General features: G+C 33.0%; 3 protein-coding genes and 1 non-coding gene across 4 annotated transcripts; 2 read left to right on the top strand and 2 right to left on the bottom strand.

The window, feature by feature from the left end:
- Window positions 1-257: 257 nt before the first annotated feature.
- On the bottom strand, window positions 258-1,285 carry LOC149493833 (uncharacterized). The gene is made up of 2 exons (XM_089726362.1): window positions 1,048-1,285; window positions 258-784 (listed from the first exon to the last, which is right to left on the bottom strand). Exons 1-2 carry the CDS (start codon window positions 1,283-1,285, stop codon window positions 258-260), a joined length of 765 nt encoding a protein of 254 aa, XP_089582488.1.
- LOC149493834 (small nucleolar RNA R71) lies at window positions 850-956 on the top strand. The gene has a single exon (XR_016322743.1). It is a non-coding gene; the product is annotated as a small nucleolar RNA R71 (small nucleolar RNA).
- An 8,752-nt stretch (window positions 1,286-10,037) lies between the features above and the next one.
- Window positions 10,038-10,828, bottom strand: LOC149493832 (uncharacterized). Its single transcript, XM_089725555.1, has 2 exons — window positions 10,321-10,828; window positions 10,038-10,084 (listed from the first exon to the last, which is right to left on the bottom strand). Exons 1-2 carry the CDS (start codon window positions 10,826-10,828, stop codon window positions 10,038-10,040), a joined length of 555 nt encoding a protein of 184 aa, XP_089581681.1.
- Window positions 10,829-12,993: 2,165 nt separating this feature from the next.
- Window positions 12,994-14,587, top strand: LOC105636734 (uncharacterized). The gene is made up of 2 exons (XM_012220075.4): window positions 12,994-13,878; window positions 14,113-14,587. The coding sequence occupies exons 1-2, from the start codon at window positions 13,234-13,236 to the stop codon at window positions 14,266-14,268; spliced, it is 801 nt and encodes a 266-aa protein (XP_012075465.1). The 5' UTR covers window positions 12,994-13,233; the 3' UTR covers window positions 14,269-14,587.
- The last annotated feature ends 3,921 nt before the right edge of the window (window positions 14,588-18,508 follow it).

The raw sequence follows: 18,508 nt of genomic DNA, 5'->3' as shown, positions 1-18,508 counted from the left end.
GGACCGGGGAGGGATGTTACATAAGGCTTTACTTCATCTTTCTCTTCAAGATCCATGATGGGGATCTTTTTCTGTTCTTTCTTTTCTTCCTCCTTCCTTGGTGGATCCTCCAATTGTTTGGCATTCCTCAAAGTGATAGCTTGTACCTGTTCTTTGGGATTTTTCTCAGTGTTACTAGGTAACGTACCTTTAGGTCTTGAGGCCATCATGTTGGCAAACTGCCCTAATTGAATCTCCAAGCTCCTTATCGCAGCTTGTTAGACTTTATGATTTTCCTGAGTTTCATTCATGAAATCCATGTGAGATTTAGAGAGAGCAGTAAGAAGATCATCATGAGTGTTCCTCTCTTGAGAAGGAAAACCTAGTGGTGCATTCAATGTGTTGTTTGGATTCCCATAAGAAAGATTACGATGATTCTTCAACCTGTAATCATAAGAGTTAGAATATGGGTAATTCTTCCTTCCTTGATTCATCACATAGTTGATTTGCTCCAAAGTTTGCGAATTTAAATTATCCAATATGCACTCCCCAATTCCATATTGCCTATTACACCTGTCACATGCTTGTACAATAGAATTAACAGAGTTAGTAGTCAACAAATCCAACTTCCTTACTATATTTTCCACTTTAGCATTGACTGCTATAATGGCATCAATCTCATAAACTCCTACAGGCTTCTTCCTTTCAGAGTTGTTTTGATAATGGTTATTGTTTGCCATCTCTTCTATTAACTCATATGCCTTATCAATTCCCTTTCTTTCAAAAGATCCACCAGCAGCTACATCTAAAGTAATCTTTATGTTAGGAGATAATGCATTATAAAAAGTTTGTACCTGTAACCACTTGGATAAGCTATGATGTGGGCACTTCCTCTATAGGTCTTTGAATTTCTCCCAAGCTTCATACCAACTCTCTTAATCATGGTGGGATAAAGTCATTATCTCATTGCGAAGCATTTTGGTCTTTGAAGAGGGAAAGAATTTTGCTAAAAATTTTTGGGCTGGTTCTTCCCATGTAGTAAAACTTCCAGTAGGGTATGATTGTAACCAAAAGCTTTATCCCTTAGAGTGAAAGGAAATAGTCTCAACCTTATGGCATCATCAGAAATTCTGTTTTGCTTAAATGTATCACAAATCTCTAGGAGATTTGTGATATGGGCATTAGGATCTTCATTGGGCAAGCCTCCATACTGAATTGAGGTGGAAAACATTTGAATGATTCCAGTTTTTGATCTCAAAATTGTTAACTTCCATTCTAAGCCTAGTAACACTTGAAGTGGCTCCATCAAGAGAAGGAGTTGTGTAATCTCACAAGGTGCAAATAGGAGGTCGAGGTCTTCAATTGTTATTGTTGGGTCGTGCTGGACACAATCTGTTGACCTCCTAGTAGACGTACGTCCCTAGTTTCTAAATCATCAGACATGTCTGCTTATTGCTCTTGTTCACGCTCTCGTAATCTCCTAGAAGCATTGTTCTGACGATAAGTCTTTTCAATTTCTGGATCAAAGACTAAGAGTTTAGCTCTACAAAATATTCTTTGCATAAACACATGAAATACTCAATAGAAAAAGTAAAAGTAGCAAGAAAAATAAATGTCTAAATTAATAATAGGATAATTAGTATTGATATTGGTAATGTCAATCTCCGGCAACAGCGCCAAAAACTTGACAGGCTTTTTCGTAAGTGTACAAAATCGCAACAAGTAATAAAGTATGAGTAGAGTGTCGTTCACACGAGGATTATATACCAAGTACCAAAATTGTGTTAACATACTATTATTTAAACGACAATAAGGAGAATAATTTGAAAAATAAAAGAAATAAAATAAAGTGATGAAAAAGAACTCAAACAAGTAATTGTTGAAAAGAAATCAAGGATCAAAAGCTACTAGGAATTATGACTTTACTTAATTTTATCCAATTTATTTTATCAGTTTGATAATCAATTTTTATTTTTCAAGTAACGGAAATAACCCTAAAATTACTAACAAGCTCTCCCAATGTATTATTAGCTATTTTAACCCGTCTAATTACTTATTTTCCATTAGCGCAATCAAACATGAATTAAATCATTAAGTTTTATGGTTTGTTTATGAATTCATAACCTAATGTCATTAACTTATGAAAAATCCCCATGACTCAAACCATAAAGCTTCCGCATCAAGTTATTATTTCCATATAATTTATTATCCTTTTCATATCAAAAACCTTTATTCCGATAGTGATTAATGAAATAAATCAATTTAGGGGAGAAACTCTGCCTGGAAGCATTAAGTTCAATAATAAATTATATTTTGAACAAAGAAGAGCAAATCTAATATTATAAATTGGAAAAGAAATTAAGCTACATTAGATCCGTAGTATTAAAGTTTAGTTCGATATAGTAATTAAATAAAACTCAATTAAACTTGAAAATAAGTCTATAATCAATATGAATAATGAAAAGTAAAAACAATATTAAGAGTTTAGAGATAAAAACTAGTCAACAAATAACGTGGATGGCTTCCTTAATTCTTTACACAAACTTGAATGCTCAAAGTCTTAGAAGAAAGAAAACTAAGAAAAGAGTAAAACAAAGATTTAAGATCCAAGATTTGATGATGAAACGACAGATCCCTCTTTATACAGACTTCATAGGGTTTCTTTGAATCTAAATAGGAAACTAGCTGGCCTACTCAGGAAGAAATATTATTTGAGTAGGAAACTAATTTTGTGTTGTATTTCTTCCTAATTAGGAATCTTTTTTGACCAAATAGAGCTGAATCTCAAACAAGATAAATATTTTATTATTCCCATGCAGCTCCATGCACAAGCCACACCTAGGCTTCAAATTTACACTGGCTAAATAATTGAATTCGGCCCACTTTGAATTTTCAGCTTTTCTTAGTAACACGACCATGTACTTTACTAACTTGACCATGTTGAGCTTTTAACTCCATTTTTCAACTCCAACATTCTTTAATGCAAATTTTAGTTATTTTCCTGCTAAAAACCCTTTAAATTAAGCTTATCAAGAATCAAGGAAACTTAATTAAAAATATAAATAAATCTAAACAAAAACTAATTAAAGTAATTAAAAACACTAAAAATCTTAATAAATATTATATTAAAAATACTATAAAAATAAGACCTATCAATGTGCAACTCAAATTCTACTAAAATTGATGGAATTTTTAAATGAATTCCACAAAACTGACCATTGAAATGTTTATTCAAAATTACCTTCCACTATAAATTAAAACTACATTTACTTTTTTTTTTTCCTTTTGTTTATTTTCTTTGAAAGATTCCAAACTATAACAGCTTTTTTTTAATCCAACAATTACGTTAGTTTATATTTTTATTTTTTTTCCTTTTTACTTTTTTTAAAGAAAAATTTCAAACCAATAATGACGTTTTTTTTTCTTTGTGAAGTCTATTATATAAAAACTGAGTATCGACAATTGTTTTCAAATGCAATTAAAAACAATAATAACATTCTTAATTTTTTTTTAGTTTTCAAATTAATTACTTAAATCAACAAAATTTTTTACATCAATTAAAAATAATTATTATGATAAATGTTACTGCTTATATAATTAATTAATTAGCATGCAATATTACTGTACTTATTTATATGAAATTTATTATTTATATTTTAATAAAAATGACAAGTTATTATATTGTACATAATAAATATAATTGATGTTTGTTATTTATTTTTATGAAATTATTATGTCAAGGGTGTTATAAAAATAAAGGCACATGAATTTTTGTTTAAGAATTTTGTGGAATTCAATTGAATTCCTTATTTTAAATTGTAGCATATCAAATATGACAAAATTTCATTTATAAATGAATTCTACTTGGAATTCATTTACAAATGAATTCTACAACCATGATTAATTTGTTCTAAATGGACTATTAGTGTTATGAAATATTTTTTAAAAAAGTAATTGATTTATTAAATTATATTTTTATTGATTTTAGTTTTTATTTTCAAGACTTTTACTTTTACAATTTAATTAGGTGTTGCAGAATTGGCTCTATTTTTGTTTTTTTATAACTTGATGACTAAACTAGAGATTAGTGGAATAGCAATTGATAAAGTTTCAAGCTCCATTGGTTTCCGTAGAATAACTTGTAGAAAATATTTTTTTTCACAATTTTTTGTTGTTTAGGGCATTCAGAGAAATAAGAACGAAAAATATTTTCATAGTCAAAAGAAAATTGAGTTATTTTTAAGGAAAATAACTTCTCATTTTCAAGAGAGGAAACATTTTCTAGACATTGACAAACTTAGAATAACCTTATAAATTCAATTTTTTTTAATTTATTAATCATCGGTAACCACTATACCGGTCACTGTTCATTACTAGCCACCACTACCGGCCATCGATTACTGTTAGCCACTATCACCGATCACCAGCGACTTCTATAATTTACCGTTTTCACATTTTTCTCATATTTAACAATTAATGCAAAATTTCTATTATTATTTATATCTTTTTGGTCTAAGTTAAAGATTTTAATATACTAACTTTCAATATTGCAACTAAACAATGGAAAATAAGTCATTTAAAAAATATTTTCCAAAAAAAAAAAACACTTTGAAAATATTTTTTAGAGATAATTTATTTTCCAGAAACAAATGGAGCCTTAATGTGCTTTATTAATCACATTAGCGTAGAGAGAGACTTGTCACATGCAAGGGCCAATAAAGGAAACTAAACAAGATATTGAGAATGAGAAGCACATGGTGAGAAAAAAAGGGTATTTGCAAAACTGAAAGTTCTTTTTATTAGAATATCAATAAATTTCTGGCTCTCCATAAAGTTTAAACATTCATCATATCAATAAAAACTTGTTCATTAGTAAAGTTAATTGCAAGACCTCTCAACCAATCATCAAATGAGATGGTAGAACTATCTATAGGAAAATTACAATACAGAGCAAGTTGTGAAAAGAAAAGAAGAGAAAAATTTGAGACAAGCAATCAGTTTGATGCTTTCCTCATATTAGTTAGGGTATAAATAGTACAAAGTATTCTACAAAGGAAAATATATCTCCTCATTACAGCTGAATGTAATGTCAACCTAATATATGCAAAATATCCACCTAATAATTACAAGATTCTAATATATTCTAACACTCTCCCTGATGCTCGAGTGTACATTGTATATGCTCATAGCTTGTTGCAAATGTATTCAATATACGAGCCTCTAAGAGATTTCATAAGGATATATGCTAATTGATCATCCGAATTAACAAAGGAAGTAGCAATACATCATGATTCAATCTTCTGTCTAATGAAGTAGCAATCTATATCTATATGTTCTGTCCTTTTGTGAAACACTGAACTAGTAATCCCAAATGAGCATCTAAAGTGAAACAAGGTAAAATACATATTTATTGTTATTAAAGTGAAAAGGAGGGAGTATATTGGTAACATACAATTAAATTTCGTAAAAGTTTTCTATTACATAGAGAAAAATTATATATTTATTGACTCATAACTCACCATTCACTACATAATTATAATCTATTACTTTAAAGGACATTATTCAAATAATAAATCATTTCAACCAATAATTTGAATAATATATATACAATGAATTAATTAGCATGGATACATGATTATATATTAAGAAAATTAAAGAAAAATATATAGTCTTATCATGCACATGAAAATATCAATAACCATCACTACAAAAAAAAAAAAAAAAAAAAAAAAAAAAAAAACAACAACAACAAATAGCAATCGAATTTTGCGACCGGCAACAATTGGTCGCTAATTAACAAAGATCCGTATGCTACGTACCCATCTTAACGAGCAAGAGAGGTAGCTAACAGATCTTAGAGAGAATGTCATTCAAATGTCTATACACTAGCAGCACCTACTTCTGTAGATCCTCATGCGTCATCTGATCCACCGGCTTCATCAATTATAGTTCCAGTGCACGAGTCAGCAACAATGCTTATTCTAGACATGAGTCGGCATCCTGCCAACCCTCCTACCAACATTGTCTCCCCTACTACAGACACCTCAGCCACTCAGTGTCATAGATTTTATTTTGGATTGTTTTAGGTTTATCTTGTTATATATACGATTGTTTATTACATTTTTTTTATGTTTTCAGCCGTATACGTATTTCCGATAAATTTTGGCTTTTTGAGTTTGTGTATGATTTAATATGTATATGTGTATATATATATATATGCTTTCATAGCAGATGTTTGACATTTTATTTTTTTGCAATTTCAAAATTTTTTTTTTTTTGCTTGTAATACAAATTTGCGATCGATTTGAGACTATATAAAAAAATTTGATAAACCACTTAATGACTATTTTGCGACCCTTTTGCGACTATTATTAGCAACCGCTTTCCTACAGGACAACGACTAACTATATCTGCAATCGATATGTGACTGTTGTTTGCAAGACCAATGGAAGACTCTTTTGCGACTACCTCCATTACGTCTGTGACTGATAGAGTCAATCGCAAATTTGAGAAAGAAAAAAATAGAAACAAGAGTTTTGAATATGTATATACGAAGATGCAGCAACTGATATATTATTAATGCTGTTTCTCTATATATTCAAGTAATGAAAGGAAGCCACTTATATAGTGGTTAAGTCCACGACTAAGTACAAAAAAATCCCTTAATAATCTATGAAATATTAACTAATTATTGAAAGGAGATCCTAGCTACCAACTCAGTCAAGATACAACCTGCACATGGTAATCCAACAACCAAATATATCTAACAGAATATGGAAAATATTTAGCCATCCTTATTCCTCCATAAACCACCTTATTTCTCCTTATTTTCCACAACAGGTGCTTGCAAGGAAGTGTGATCACTTATAGCCACCTTATCACTCCTGTGATCATCAACATCCCCCCTCAAACGTTGCCGGGGCTAGAGGCATAGTTTGCTACGAAATATAGCAATGGCAGACTTGTGTATGGGTTTAGTGAAGATGTCAGCTACCTGTTGAGTAGTGGGAACATATTTGGTTACTAGAAGACCACGTGCAACTTGTTCTCGAACAAAGTGGTAGTCGAGCTCGATATGTTTACTTCTGGCATGAAACACGGGATTGACTGTAAGAAACAGTGCACTTAGATTGTCACAGTATAGTGTCGGTGGAACTTGCATGGGAATGGAAAACGCTTGAAGCAAATAAGTTAGCCAAGTGAGTTCCGCAGCTGTGTGAGCCATGGCTCGGTACTCTGCTTCAGAACTTGAGCGGGAGACAGTGTGTTGTTTTTTTGCACACCAGGAAATGAGATTCTGTCCAAGAAACGTACAGTACCCCGTTGTTGAACGCCTTGTGAGAGGACAACCAGCCCAATCAGCATCAGCATAACCCTGCAACAACAACGAAGACTTGGAAGTTAAATATATTCCTAGATTCAAAGTTCCTTTAACATACCGAAGGATCCGATGGGCAAACTTCATGTGCATCACTGTTGGAGTCTGCAAAAACTGAGAAACAAAATTTACACTAAAAGCAATATTCGGACGTGTGAGTGTTAAATACTGTAATGCGCCTACTAGACTCCGATACAAATGAGGGTCAATAGAAGCTGCAGCCTTCTCAACAGCCGGTTTGAGCTCCAAGGGAGTAGCCATGGGTTTGCTGTCAACCATTCCAAACCGTTCAAGCAATGTCAAAGCATAATGGGTCTGATTCAACAAAATTCCATCATCTGTGTGTGTAACCTCTATACCTAAAAAATGATGCAAGAGCCCTAGGTCTTTCATAGCAAATTCACTACACAATAGCTGGACAAATTTATCAATTAACAAAGTTGAGGAACCAGTCAAAAGCATGTCATCAACATAGATTAAAAGTGCAAGTGTGCCTTGTTTAGACTTAAAAATGAACAGGGAAGGGTCGGCCAAACTACAAACAAAACCATAAGAAATTAAAAAACTACTCAATCTGTCAAACCAGGCTCGCGGAGCCTGTTTCAAACCATATAAAGCTCGTTTCAATTTACACACATGTGTCGGAAATTGGGAATCAATCATACCTGGTGGTTGGTCTATAAAAAGATCCTCTGTTATATGCCCATGCAAAAAGGCATTTTTGACATCAAGCTGACGTACCTGCCAATGCCGAACCAAAGCAATCGAAAGAACCATTCGAATAGTTCCAGGCTTGACGACGGGGGAGAACGTTTCTGTAAAATCCTGACCATCAATTTGATGAAAGCCTTTTGCAACTAATCGCGCTTTCAACCGATCCAAAGTACCATCTGGTTTCAGTTTAGCCTTAAACACCCATTTGGATCCTATAATATTCATGCCTGCCTGTCTAGGAACCAAAGTCCATGTCTGATTATTATGTAATGCTGTCAATTCTTCTACCATGGCATGTTTCTAACCAGAATGTGCCAGGGCCTGTCGTACCGTTCGTGGCTCCTTCGGAATTGAAGTATCCACCTCGGTTAAAAGAGCATAGCGAGGATTCGGTTTCACAATCCCTAACTGAGAACGTGTTACCATTGAATGACGGGGAGCACCCTGTATCGGTGCTTGAGGGACTGTTCCAGAGGAAAATTCATCAACTGAAACAGATAATTCAGGGGACGGAACGTTCAACTGATTTTCGAGTGTTTCAGTTTCAATATTAGGAATAGGCAAAATGGAAGAAGTGTCAGACAACGACAAATTCGTGGCTGGCGATTGGGGATTTGACGAACCAGAAGATGAGGGAAAATTAGGTAATGGGGAATCAGCCGTAATAGGTAAAGGTGAGGTATATGGTGTGGATAAAGATGAGGGCGAAGAAAGAGTACCTGTTCCCAAAGTTGGTGAGGGCAGTGGAGAAGGAGGATCCACCAGTGGTGCGGATTCATCATCAGACGCTGCTGTGGGTGAATTCGTTGAAGAGGGACCTGTGTCTAATGTGTTTGAATTTATCTGAGGGATATTACATGCAGCTGGCTCAGTTTCTGATTGTGTCGAGTCTTTTTGCAATGGAAACGGGACAGGTATCAGGGATAATAATTGGTTGGGTTTGTCCTCTATAGGTGACACATCAGCTGGTAGTGGTATCCAAGTATCAAATACTTGTTCTGCACATTGAGATGCATTTGTTTCTTTTGATTTATAAGGAAAATAGCCCTCATCGAACACTACATGCCTGGAAATAATGTATTTCCGATTCTGAATATCATAACATCGATAGCCCTTGTATTTATCACTGTAGCCTGCAAACACACAAAGAACAGATTTTGGGTCAAATTTATTTTTCCTTGTATCCCAAATATACGGAAAACATTTACACCCAAATACCCGTAAAACAGAGTAATCCGGATGCTTATGATGTAATTGATAAAATGGTGACTCAAAAGAAATTGATGATGATGGAAGCCTATTAATTAAATATACTGCAGTTGAAAAAGCATTAAACCAAAAAGATAAGGGAAGACGGCTGTGAAATAACATGGACATTCCTAACTCACGAATTATACGATGTCGACGCTCAACTGTTCCAGCTTGTTCTGGTGTATATGGACACGAAATATGGTGAACTATACCAGTTTTAAGAAAATGTGTAGCCAAAGCAGAATTAACAAATTCACCTCCGCCATCAGATTGGAAAACTTTTATAACAGCGTTGTATTGTCTTTTAATGTAACTTTCAAAAGCAATGAAAGCCGAATAAAAGTCAGATTTTAAGCGCAAGGGTATGATCCACACATATTTGGAAAAATCGTCGACAAGACAAGCGTAATACTTAAATTTTTCAATTGACAGAACTGGGGCTGGACCCCATAAATCACAATGAATTTTTTCAAAAGGAGTTGTAGCAGAATTAGCACTTTTATAAAAAGGAAATTTGCTGAGTTTCCCCAGCTGACAACTATCACAAACTTGGTTTATTTTTAATGGTCCTCTAACAGAGATGAGGCCTTTATTATGTAGATTATTTAAAGCAGACATTTGTGGATGTCCTAGACGTTGGTGCCACACATCGGCACTACAAGACTTAAAACGAAATGAAAAATTAGCCTCAGGACTACTGGAAATCGTATACAAATCACCCTTCTTTGGTCCCTGCATGATTGTTGCGCCTGTCTTCCGTTCCTTCACAATAAACGAATCGTCAGTGAACTCACAATTTACTGGAAATTGTGAAGTTAACTTGCTTACTGATAGTAAATTCTTTTTTAAGCTAGGAACATACAAAACCTCAGATAAAGGAAGAACATTATTATTCTTACAAATTTCAGCAGTTCCAAAACCGGCTATAGGGATGGAAGAACCATCTCCTATAATTACAGAATCGCTACCTGCATATTTATATAGACTAGATACCATACCTTCATTACCAGTCATATGATTGGTAGCACCGGTATCGGACGTCCAATCATGGTCACGAACACTATTATCTAGTGTTAAAGACGCCAGAGCTTGTGGAAGGGATTCTGTGGGCGTTGAAGAAGGGATCCACCAACAAATTTTCGCAATATGTCCTTTTTTGTTACAAATCTGACAGGTTTCATCTCGATAAAGTTCGCGCTCTGCTACTGTCATCCTTCGTTTTCCAGGTGGTGCAGGTCGTCGTGTTTGGCCTGAAAAATTTCCTTGATTCTGTGCTTGAAATCCACGCCCTGCAGAAGAAAAAGATGAGCGAAAATTTTTTGAGTCATAGTTGGAATTTGACACACCAAACTGTTGGTCTCTCTTTGATTGTGCATAAAACGCCAAATGTGGAGTATGAGTAGCCAAGGCCAAATTTCCAGAGTTTGTGAACCAGGTTCGCCTTTGATCATGGTTTTGAAGTTGGGAAATTAATTCAGTGTAAGACGGAGTTGGGGGTTTCAACATGGTGGTTGTGAAAGTTTCATATTGAGGACCAAGGCTTGTTAATAGGCTGTAAATTTTTTCTTTTTCTGAAATGGGGCGGCCAATTGCGGCTAAACTGTCGCAAATATTTTTAAACTGGCGAATATGAGTGGTGATGGGTACAGTTTCATCTTTGCGAAGGTAGGTTAGTTGTTGACGGAGTGTAAACTCCCTTTCTTGAGAAACTTGGGCGTATGATTCTTTTAAAGCATTCCACACAGCAAACGCTGTGTCAAGGCCAATCACTAGACCAAGGGATTCTTCTGAGAGAGTCCCTATGATCCATCCACGAAGCAATCGATCCGCCTTTTGCCAAGTCGTAAAATTTTGAATGGCCTGATCTGTGGCTTTGTCCGATCCGGCTGGGTTCATTGGGGGTTCTTCAGTGATGTGTTCTGTGAGATCTTGGCTTTCGGCAAGTCCTAAAACTTGCTCACGCCATAACAAATAATTATTTTGGGTTAATTTGAGGGTGACGAAATTTCCGACATTGAAAGAAAGGGAAGAGGAAGCCATGAGAGTAATATGAAAGAAAAAAGCCTGGATTTAGGCTCTGATACCAAGAAAGAAAAAAATAGAAACAAGAGTTTTGAATATGTATATACGAAGATGCAGCAACTGATATATTATTAATGCTGTTTCTCTATATATTCAAGTAATGAAAGGAAGCCACTTATATAGTGGTTAAGTCCACGACTAAGTACAAAAAAAATCCCTTAATAATCTATGAAATATTAACTAATTATTGAAAGGAGATCCTAGCTACCAACTCAGTCAAGATACAATCTGCACATGGTAATCCAACAACCAAATATATCTAACAGAATATGGAAAATATTTAGCCATCCTTATTCCTCCATAAACCACCTTATTTCTCCTTATTTTCCACAACAGGTGCTTGCAAGGAAGTGTGATCACTTATAGCCACCTTATCACTCCTGTGATCATCAACAATTTGTACCGCCATTCATATTTGGTCACTAACAAATTAGCAACCAGCTAACTTGCGACCATTTATAGCTTCTCGCAAATTGATTGCAATTTTATTTTATCTATCGATTTTTAACTCGGACGCAAATCGTCATTTTTTTTTATTTGTAGTACATAAACAAATAGGTTGACATAGAAATGCAGATTTATAAATATCAGTTTATATAGAATTATCTTAAAACAAGTAAGAAAAAAGGAAGGTTGGATTTGTACATGGAGCAAAGTGATGTTAATAACTTGTTATAAAACTTAAAAAATATGAGAATAAAATAAATGAGAGAATTGGGAGAAACAAAATCAATTCTTATTTTCACTTTAAATTTCTTTATATTTACATATCATACAATTTATAGGCTTTCAAAACCTATGGATTACAAAAGTTTAAACAAGCGACTTATAAAATTTAATTTAAGTAGTTTATGAACTTTAATTTATGTGTTATGGATTAATATACGAGTTATGACATAGAAGAAACAATTAGAATATAATTAATATTGTTTAAGTTACTTTTTCCCAAAAAAAAAAAAAAAAAAAAAAGAAAGGAACATTTTACGATGGGAATTAAACATTTTTTTTTTTTAGAAAAGAACTAACTTTTTTTTTCTTTCCATTAAATTGAATAATTCGGCCGATTTTTACGATAGTACATTTAGTAAATGTTAATTAAATATTATAGGATTGATGTATCATTTTTCATTTGCTTAATTTCTAAATGCTAATATAAAAATTATGACGTGAATAGAAAGAATAACAAAAATAATATGGTTTGACATTAGTCAAACAATACATTTAAAAGTTACTGCATAAAATTAAATTTAATTTGTCATTTTTATAAATTAAAAAATAATTAGATATTGATTAAGTCATAATTTTTGTGTAAATTGTTTTTAAATAACCTTATAATTTTTCATCAATTAAGAATAAGAAAAAATTAAATTTTAATTGTTAATTTTTTATTGATTAAATAGAAAATACACAGCACAAATATATATAGATAAAAATGCATTTTCAACGGGGATATAATAAAAAAATAAAATTATATTCTTTAAAGAAAATAGGATAATAATTTAAGACAAAATAATTTTGTCATCTGATGACAATTTTCAGACACAACAACAACAAACCATAAAAGAAAGATCGAGAAGGTAGGATAATAAATTATCCGCCCAAGTTATCCCTAAGGCGGATCAAGTCAACGGTCAACAATTTATCCTTCTGCTCCGCCTCCGGCGCATGTTAGTAAAAGACAACATCAGATCTCTAACCACACAATTCCCCATCCAATCAATCCAACTCCCATAACTTCACCTCTCAAACCCACAACACCAATTTCTCTTTCTCCTTCATATCTTTATTTAACCTGCAGGCTGCATCAATAAATTCTCATATATATTAACATGGCACACCACGCCAACCGGAGGCGCATTTTAGCATCCGCAGACCCTCCTTCTCCATCTATGGATCCCACAATCAAAAAGAACCATACCAAACCCACCAAAAACCCAGATCAGGTAATCCCTTCTAAACCCTTTTACATATCGAACCCTTTATCTAAACTAAACCCAGTTCGTAAAATCACTACAATTACCCATAAACCTTCTGTAGATACCCATTTGCAAGCTAAAGCTATGGCTGTTTCGGCTGATTTTGATGGGTCTAGGCTTTCAATAGTCAAACAACAAAAAAGAATAGAGTCAATAGTGGAAAAAGAGAAAGTCAAGAAATTATCATCTAAAGGGGCTGTGGAGAAGAAGAAAGTTCAAGACTTGGTAGCGAATAATGGAAAGAAGAAGGAAAATAAGGATCTAATCGAAGGACTTGATATTAAGAGGATGACAGTTTCTTTAGGTGGTGGTGGTAGAAGGCGATCTTTTGGTGGTTCACAAGTTGAATTGGCTGATTTTTTGGCTAATAACGGTGCTAAAATTGTTTCAGTTGATATGCCATCATTTATGCAGATCCATGCTGTTGATTGTGCAAGAAATACTCATGATAGTCTGGAAAAGTTCACCTCTAAGACTCTTGCGCTTACTCTTAAGAAGGTAACTATTACTAATTACACTTGAATTACTTATATTTGGATTGTCTTGTTGATTTTGTGATATGGGTTTGTGAGTTCATTCAATGATAATTGTGAAGTTGTTTTTCCCCCAGTAATTATGCTAATTAACTTGTGTTTAATTAATATTTTGATTATTTTGTTGATTTTGTGATGTGGGTTTTTGAATTTAGCCATTGATAATTGATAAAATTGTGATTTTTCTTATCTTTTGCAGGAGTTTGATGCGGTTTATGGACCGGCATGGCACTGCATTGTAGGGACAAGTTTTGGATCTTTTGTCACACATTCAGTTGGGGGTTTTCTGTATTTCTCATTGGATCAAAAGTTGTACGTTCTCTTGTTTAAAACTACAGTACAAAGAGCAGAGTAAAGTGGAAAAAAAAAAAAAAATCATTGAACTTTGATGACTTGAAGTTGAAGCATTTCTAGAATGGATAGGTTAGTTAAAGCTAAAAGATAAAAAGCAAATTTTTTGTACCCTTTTGCAGCTTGTATATTGATTTTGCTTAGGCATTAAAGCAGCATATGAAATGGAACTTCATCTTTTCTCCTGTTCAAGGACCACTTTTTTTTTTTTAATCTTAACTTTTTCAGACATTATTTTATGATTGAGCTGGGGTCTAGTGTAGAGAGCCCCACATTGCTAGTGTTACTATATTTTCTTTAATACATATTGTTTGTTCTTTTTATTACCTCTCTTCTTTTAAGGTTATGAAATATTGATTGCATTGTTCATTAGAACTCTAGCTTGGTTTTTCTTTAATGGGTATTCTTGGGTTCTCCTAGTCTCTGAAACCAAAATTGAATTATGCATTGAAGTGATGAATGTGCAAGGTAATGTCATAAGCTCTGTAATGTTGGTTTGGTTTTAACATTACTGTGATGTTGGATAAATTCTTAGGTGAAATTAGGTTGGATTTGATGCTCTTTCTTATAGAAGATTGATTTTATTTAAAAAGATTGATATTATATCATCTTAATCATTCTTGATTAATATTCGAGCTTGCAAATTTATAATTTTAGTCAGTCTTTTGAAAGTGTGATTCTTGATTGATGTTCCAAACTTGCAAAATTATAGTTTTAAAGACATTGTTGTATTGATACGTTTTAGTGATTTTAATTTTAATATCAATGGGCCAAACAAGAAGAAGCACTTGACTCTTCACTTGATTAGAGGGGTCATTTAATTCCATGTTTCACTAGAAGAGAATGGAGAAACTTCTGCTGCAAAAGTCGGATTAAGTAATGATGCTTTTCTCCCACACAGTAGACGGTCGGTGGCATTTTAACTTGGAAGCTAATGTACATTTTTTTTTTCTCCTGATTTGTGAATTTAATGCATGTTCTTGCAAAAAAAAAAATTGTAATTTTATTGTTCATCAGGAGCAAGTGACAAGATGCTTTTGCAATTAGTACTATCCAAACAAGCACTAATCACAGTTTTTATGCACTAATCACAGTCTTTATGGGGCAAATTTTACCTATGAGATCTGGTGTTTGAATTTGAATTTGAAATATTCATTGTTGAAAACATTTTAAATTTGTTAGACCACAGGAATTTTAGTCTATTTAATTAGGCTTAAATTTTGTTTGCATTGGATCCCACTGCTGAGAGGTAAAATGTTCACAATAGTATGTTTTTTATCAATAAATATCGAACCTTTTAATTTGATTTAAAGAAAAAAAAAAGTCTCGAACCATTCGTTCTATATACACGAATGAGACGATTTTAGTTTATACACGAATGAGAAGATTTTAGTTTAATATGATTCTTGTCTTGAAAACTTTATCTCAATCCTACCTCGACGGAGCTGAGAGAAAAATAAAGAAATCAGTGTTACTGCAAATCGGGGTTTGCTTTACTTGACGTGAGTTATTGATTGGTCAAAAAGTGGGGTATTAATCCAAATCAAAGAAAGAATGCGTTTTGTTTGAAAAATTGCACTTAGATCTGTATATTATATTATTTTGATGACTGTACAATTGTCAAAGAAACATCATCAAATCAAACGCTTTTGGGCAGTGATAGGCCCCCTTGCCTACGAGGAATGGAGGTGGATGGGGCCTTTTGGTGTTCCATTCTTTGGAGTGGTGGGGCATTTTGGCTCCATTGCAAGAGGTGCACAAGGAGCCAGAATTAGGCCATGTCTCGTGGTCATTTTTCTTTTTATTTTTGGGATAATGATAATTTTAGTCTCTGAATTTTTTTAAATTTTTTTATTTGACTATCTGACTCGAAATTATTTTCAATTAAGTGTTCAAATGTTTTAAAATATTCAATTAAGTGTTTATTGTTGATTTTGTTTATCGGATTGTTGACTTTGCAAATGCGGTTGCCATGTTAGCTCATATGGCAGCTGATATGGATTAAAAAGACCTGCCAGCTGTGTTCCACGTGAATAATCCCAAAATTGCTCTTCATTTCTCCATGGCTTAGCACCAAATGCATATTAACAGCATCTGGTTGAAATGGATACGGCAATGGCAACACATAGACGAGTTTACAAGCCTCTATGGCTTAGTGTTAGACGAGGAAGAAGAGGAATGAGTCTCTAAAGCTTGCAAAATCCTTGTAAGCATCTTTTATCTACTACCGAAAAACCTAAACCCCTCTTTATAATGAAGAATATACACAATTACAAATTCACTTCCCAATTCATATTCTTTCCATTCTAATAAAGATTTCTCTACCAATACTTGTGAAGTTAAATTTGCAGCCCAACATCAGACAACAATGGAGTTTCTTTTAATGTCTTCGTCGACATTTCCACATGCAAATAGATGGAGCTGATTTAGTGGCACCGCTTTTTGTGGCGCTTTGTCGCAGCTGCCATGGCCAGAGATTTAAAGAAGAAGAGTTGTGATTTTTATGAGAAAATAAAATCAAATTACTCGCTTTGGAGATAAAGAGTACGCTGCAAGAGATTGATTTGTTGGTGAAAATGGAAGTGGAAGCAAAAGATTCACAGTTTGTTAAAGAGTAACTTAATTTTATAAAACAACTGTATATATTGTTTATTACAAAGGAGGATTTGGGTTTTTAAATATAGACGAGAGGAGAAGGGATTAGTGTTTTTGTAGATGATAGCGTGATTATAGATAGACATGGTTTATTAAAACTTCATCTTCCTCTGCTTTCAAATGGCTATTTTCTCATTTTGCTTCCATTTTTTGAAGATAAAAGAGATTTTCACTTCTCCAATGTCTATCAATCTTTAACTTGTTCTTTGTGTTTCTAATTCACAAAGAGAGGCCGTGGAATTTGAGAGGAAGGAAAGTAGATGAAGAGATGAATCGATCTCAAATGAATTAATTTGTTGATTCTAGGGAAGAGGAGAAATGAAGGGCAATTTCGGGACTGAAGCTTAGCCATACATGGGACATAGTTGGCAAGTCTTTTTAATCCACGTCAGTTGCCACATAAGCTAATATGGGCCCACATCTTTGAAGTCAATAATCCGGTGAGCAAAATCATCAATAAACACTCTCGATCGATGTTTTTAAAACGGGGCACTCAATTAAAAGTATTTTCCAGTCAGATATTTAAATAAAAAAAATTTAAAAGTCCAGGTATTAAAATTATCATTATCCCTTTATTTTTCTTAATCTTAAAATATGCTTTGCCATATAGGAGTAAGCACCCGTTTGTCATAATTAAAAAACCGAGCTGAGCAACCCATCGTCCTTGGATTCAGTTGTAAAATTTGATCCAAGCGGAGAATTGAGATTCAATACATGTCGTGGAGGTATATGGAAAGGTAAACAGCCTTGCGCTGCCGGCTCGCCGGACTTGACTTTTTGCCTTGGAGATGGGCCAGCTCAGCACTCCTAAATTTTTATAACCAAAAATAAAATAAAAATAAAAATACACCAAGCTAAACATATTTTGTTCAACCATTTAGAACAGTTATTTAGGTTAATTGCTTTAGTTCAATTTTTAATTTTTGATAATTTTACTTTATGATTTGATTTTAAAAAATAATTTAAATTTACCTAAAAATTAAATTGAACAAATGGAATCAAACCAATTCAGTTAATTGTTTGAACTGTGGTCCCTTTTACTGTTACACTAATAGAAATTTGGTTATTTTTTCAGTCATAAATTAAAGTTTAGGAATGTTAAAGTGTTGAGAGACAACAAGTGAATTTAACCCTTCAATAGTATGAAAGCAAATTGCATTAGCATATAAAATATTTGAAAAACAAAATATTACACCTTTTTTTTATATATGTGTATTTTTTATTTCTCCCAATTTTCAAAATAAAAATTCAATCTACAAATAAATAAATAAAATTTAAGATGTCCATGTGAAAAAGAGCCATCAATTTTTAAGATTTTTGCAAATCTTTTCCCTCTCCCCCTTTTTTTTTTTTTTTTGAGTTTTTTTTTTTTAAATTTTTCATTACTAACTATATTGACATGCATTGATGTAAAAGCGAAAACAACCATAATGCAAAAATCATTTTTTTATTGAGAAATATAATTCATTAATAATAATAAATATTACAAAGAGATAGAATTTTACTATTAAAAATTAATAAAATTTGCTGATATTTTTACAAATTAAAAGAATTATTTATATTCTTTTAAATAAGAAAACTAAAAATAA

The sequence above is a fragment of the Jatropha curcas genome, chromosome 9 (genome assembly GCF_041381405.1).
Source record: "Jatropha curcas cultivar XTBG-Jc1 chromosome 9, XTBG_Jcur_1.0, whole genome shotgun sequence".
In the NCBI taxonomy this organism is placed as follows: Eukaryota; Viridiplantae; Streptophyta; class Magnoliopsida; order Malpighiales; family Euphorbiaceae; genus Jatropha; species Jatropha curcas.
Note: the sequence above shows the minus strand (reverse complement) of the source record. Positions and strands in the feature narration are given on the sequence as shown.

Coding starts and splice junctions, on each gene's coding strand:
- LOC149493832 (XM_089725555.1), bottom strand. CDS start 10,828: ATGTTGAAACCCCCAACTCCGTCTTACACTGAATTAATTTCCCAACTT. Junction 10,085..10,320: donor TCATATGACTGGTAATGAAG/GTATGGTATCTA, acceptor TTTATTGTGAAG/GAACGGAAGACAGGCGCAAC.
- LOC149493833 (XM_089726362.1), bottom strand. CDS start 1,285: ATGGAGCCACTTCAAGTGTTACTAGGCTTAGAATGGAAGTTAACAATT. Junction 785..1,047: donor TCTAAGGGATAAAGCTTTTG/GTTACAATCATA, acceptor AGATTACTTTAG/ATGTAGCTGCTGGTGGATCT.
- LOC105636734 (XM_012220075.4), top strand. CDS start 13,234: ATGGCACACCACGCCAACCGGAGGCGCATTTTAGCATCCGCAGACCCT. Junction 13,879..14,112: donor TTGCGCTTACTCTTAAGAAG/GTAACTATTACT, acceptor TATCTTTTGCAG/GAGTTTGATGCGGTTTATGG.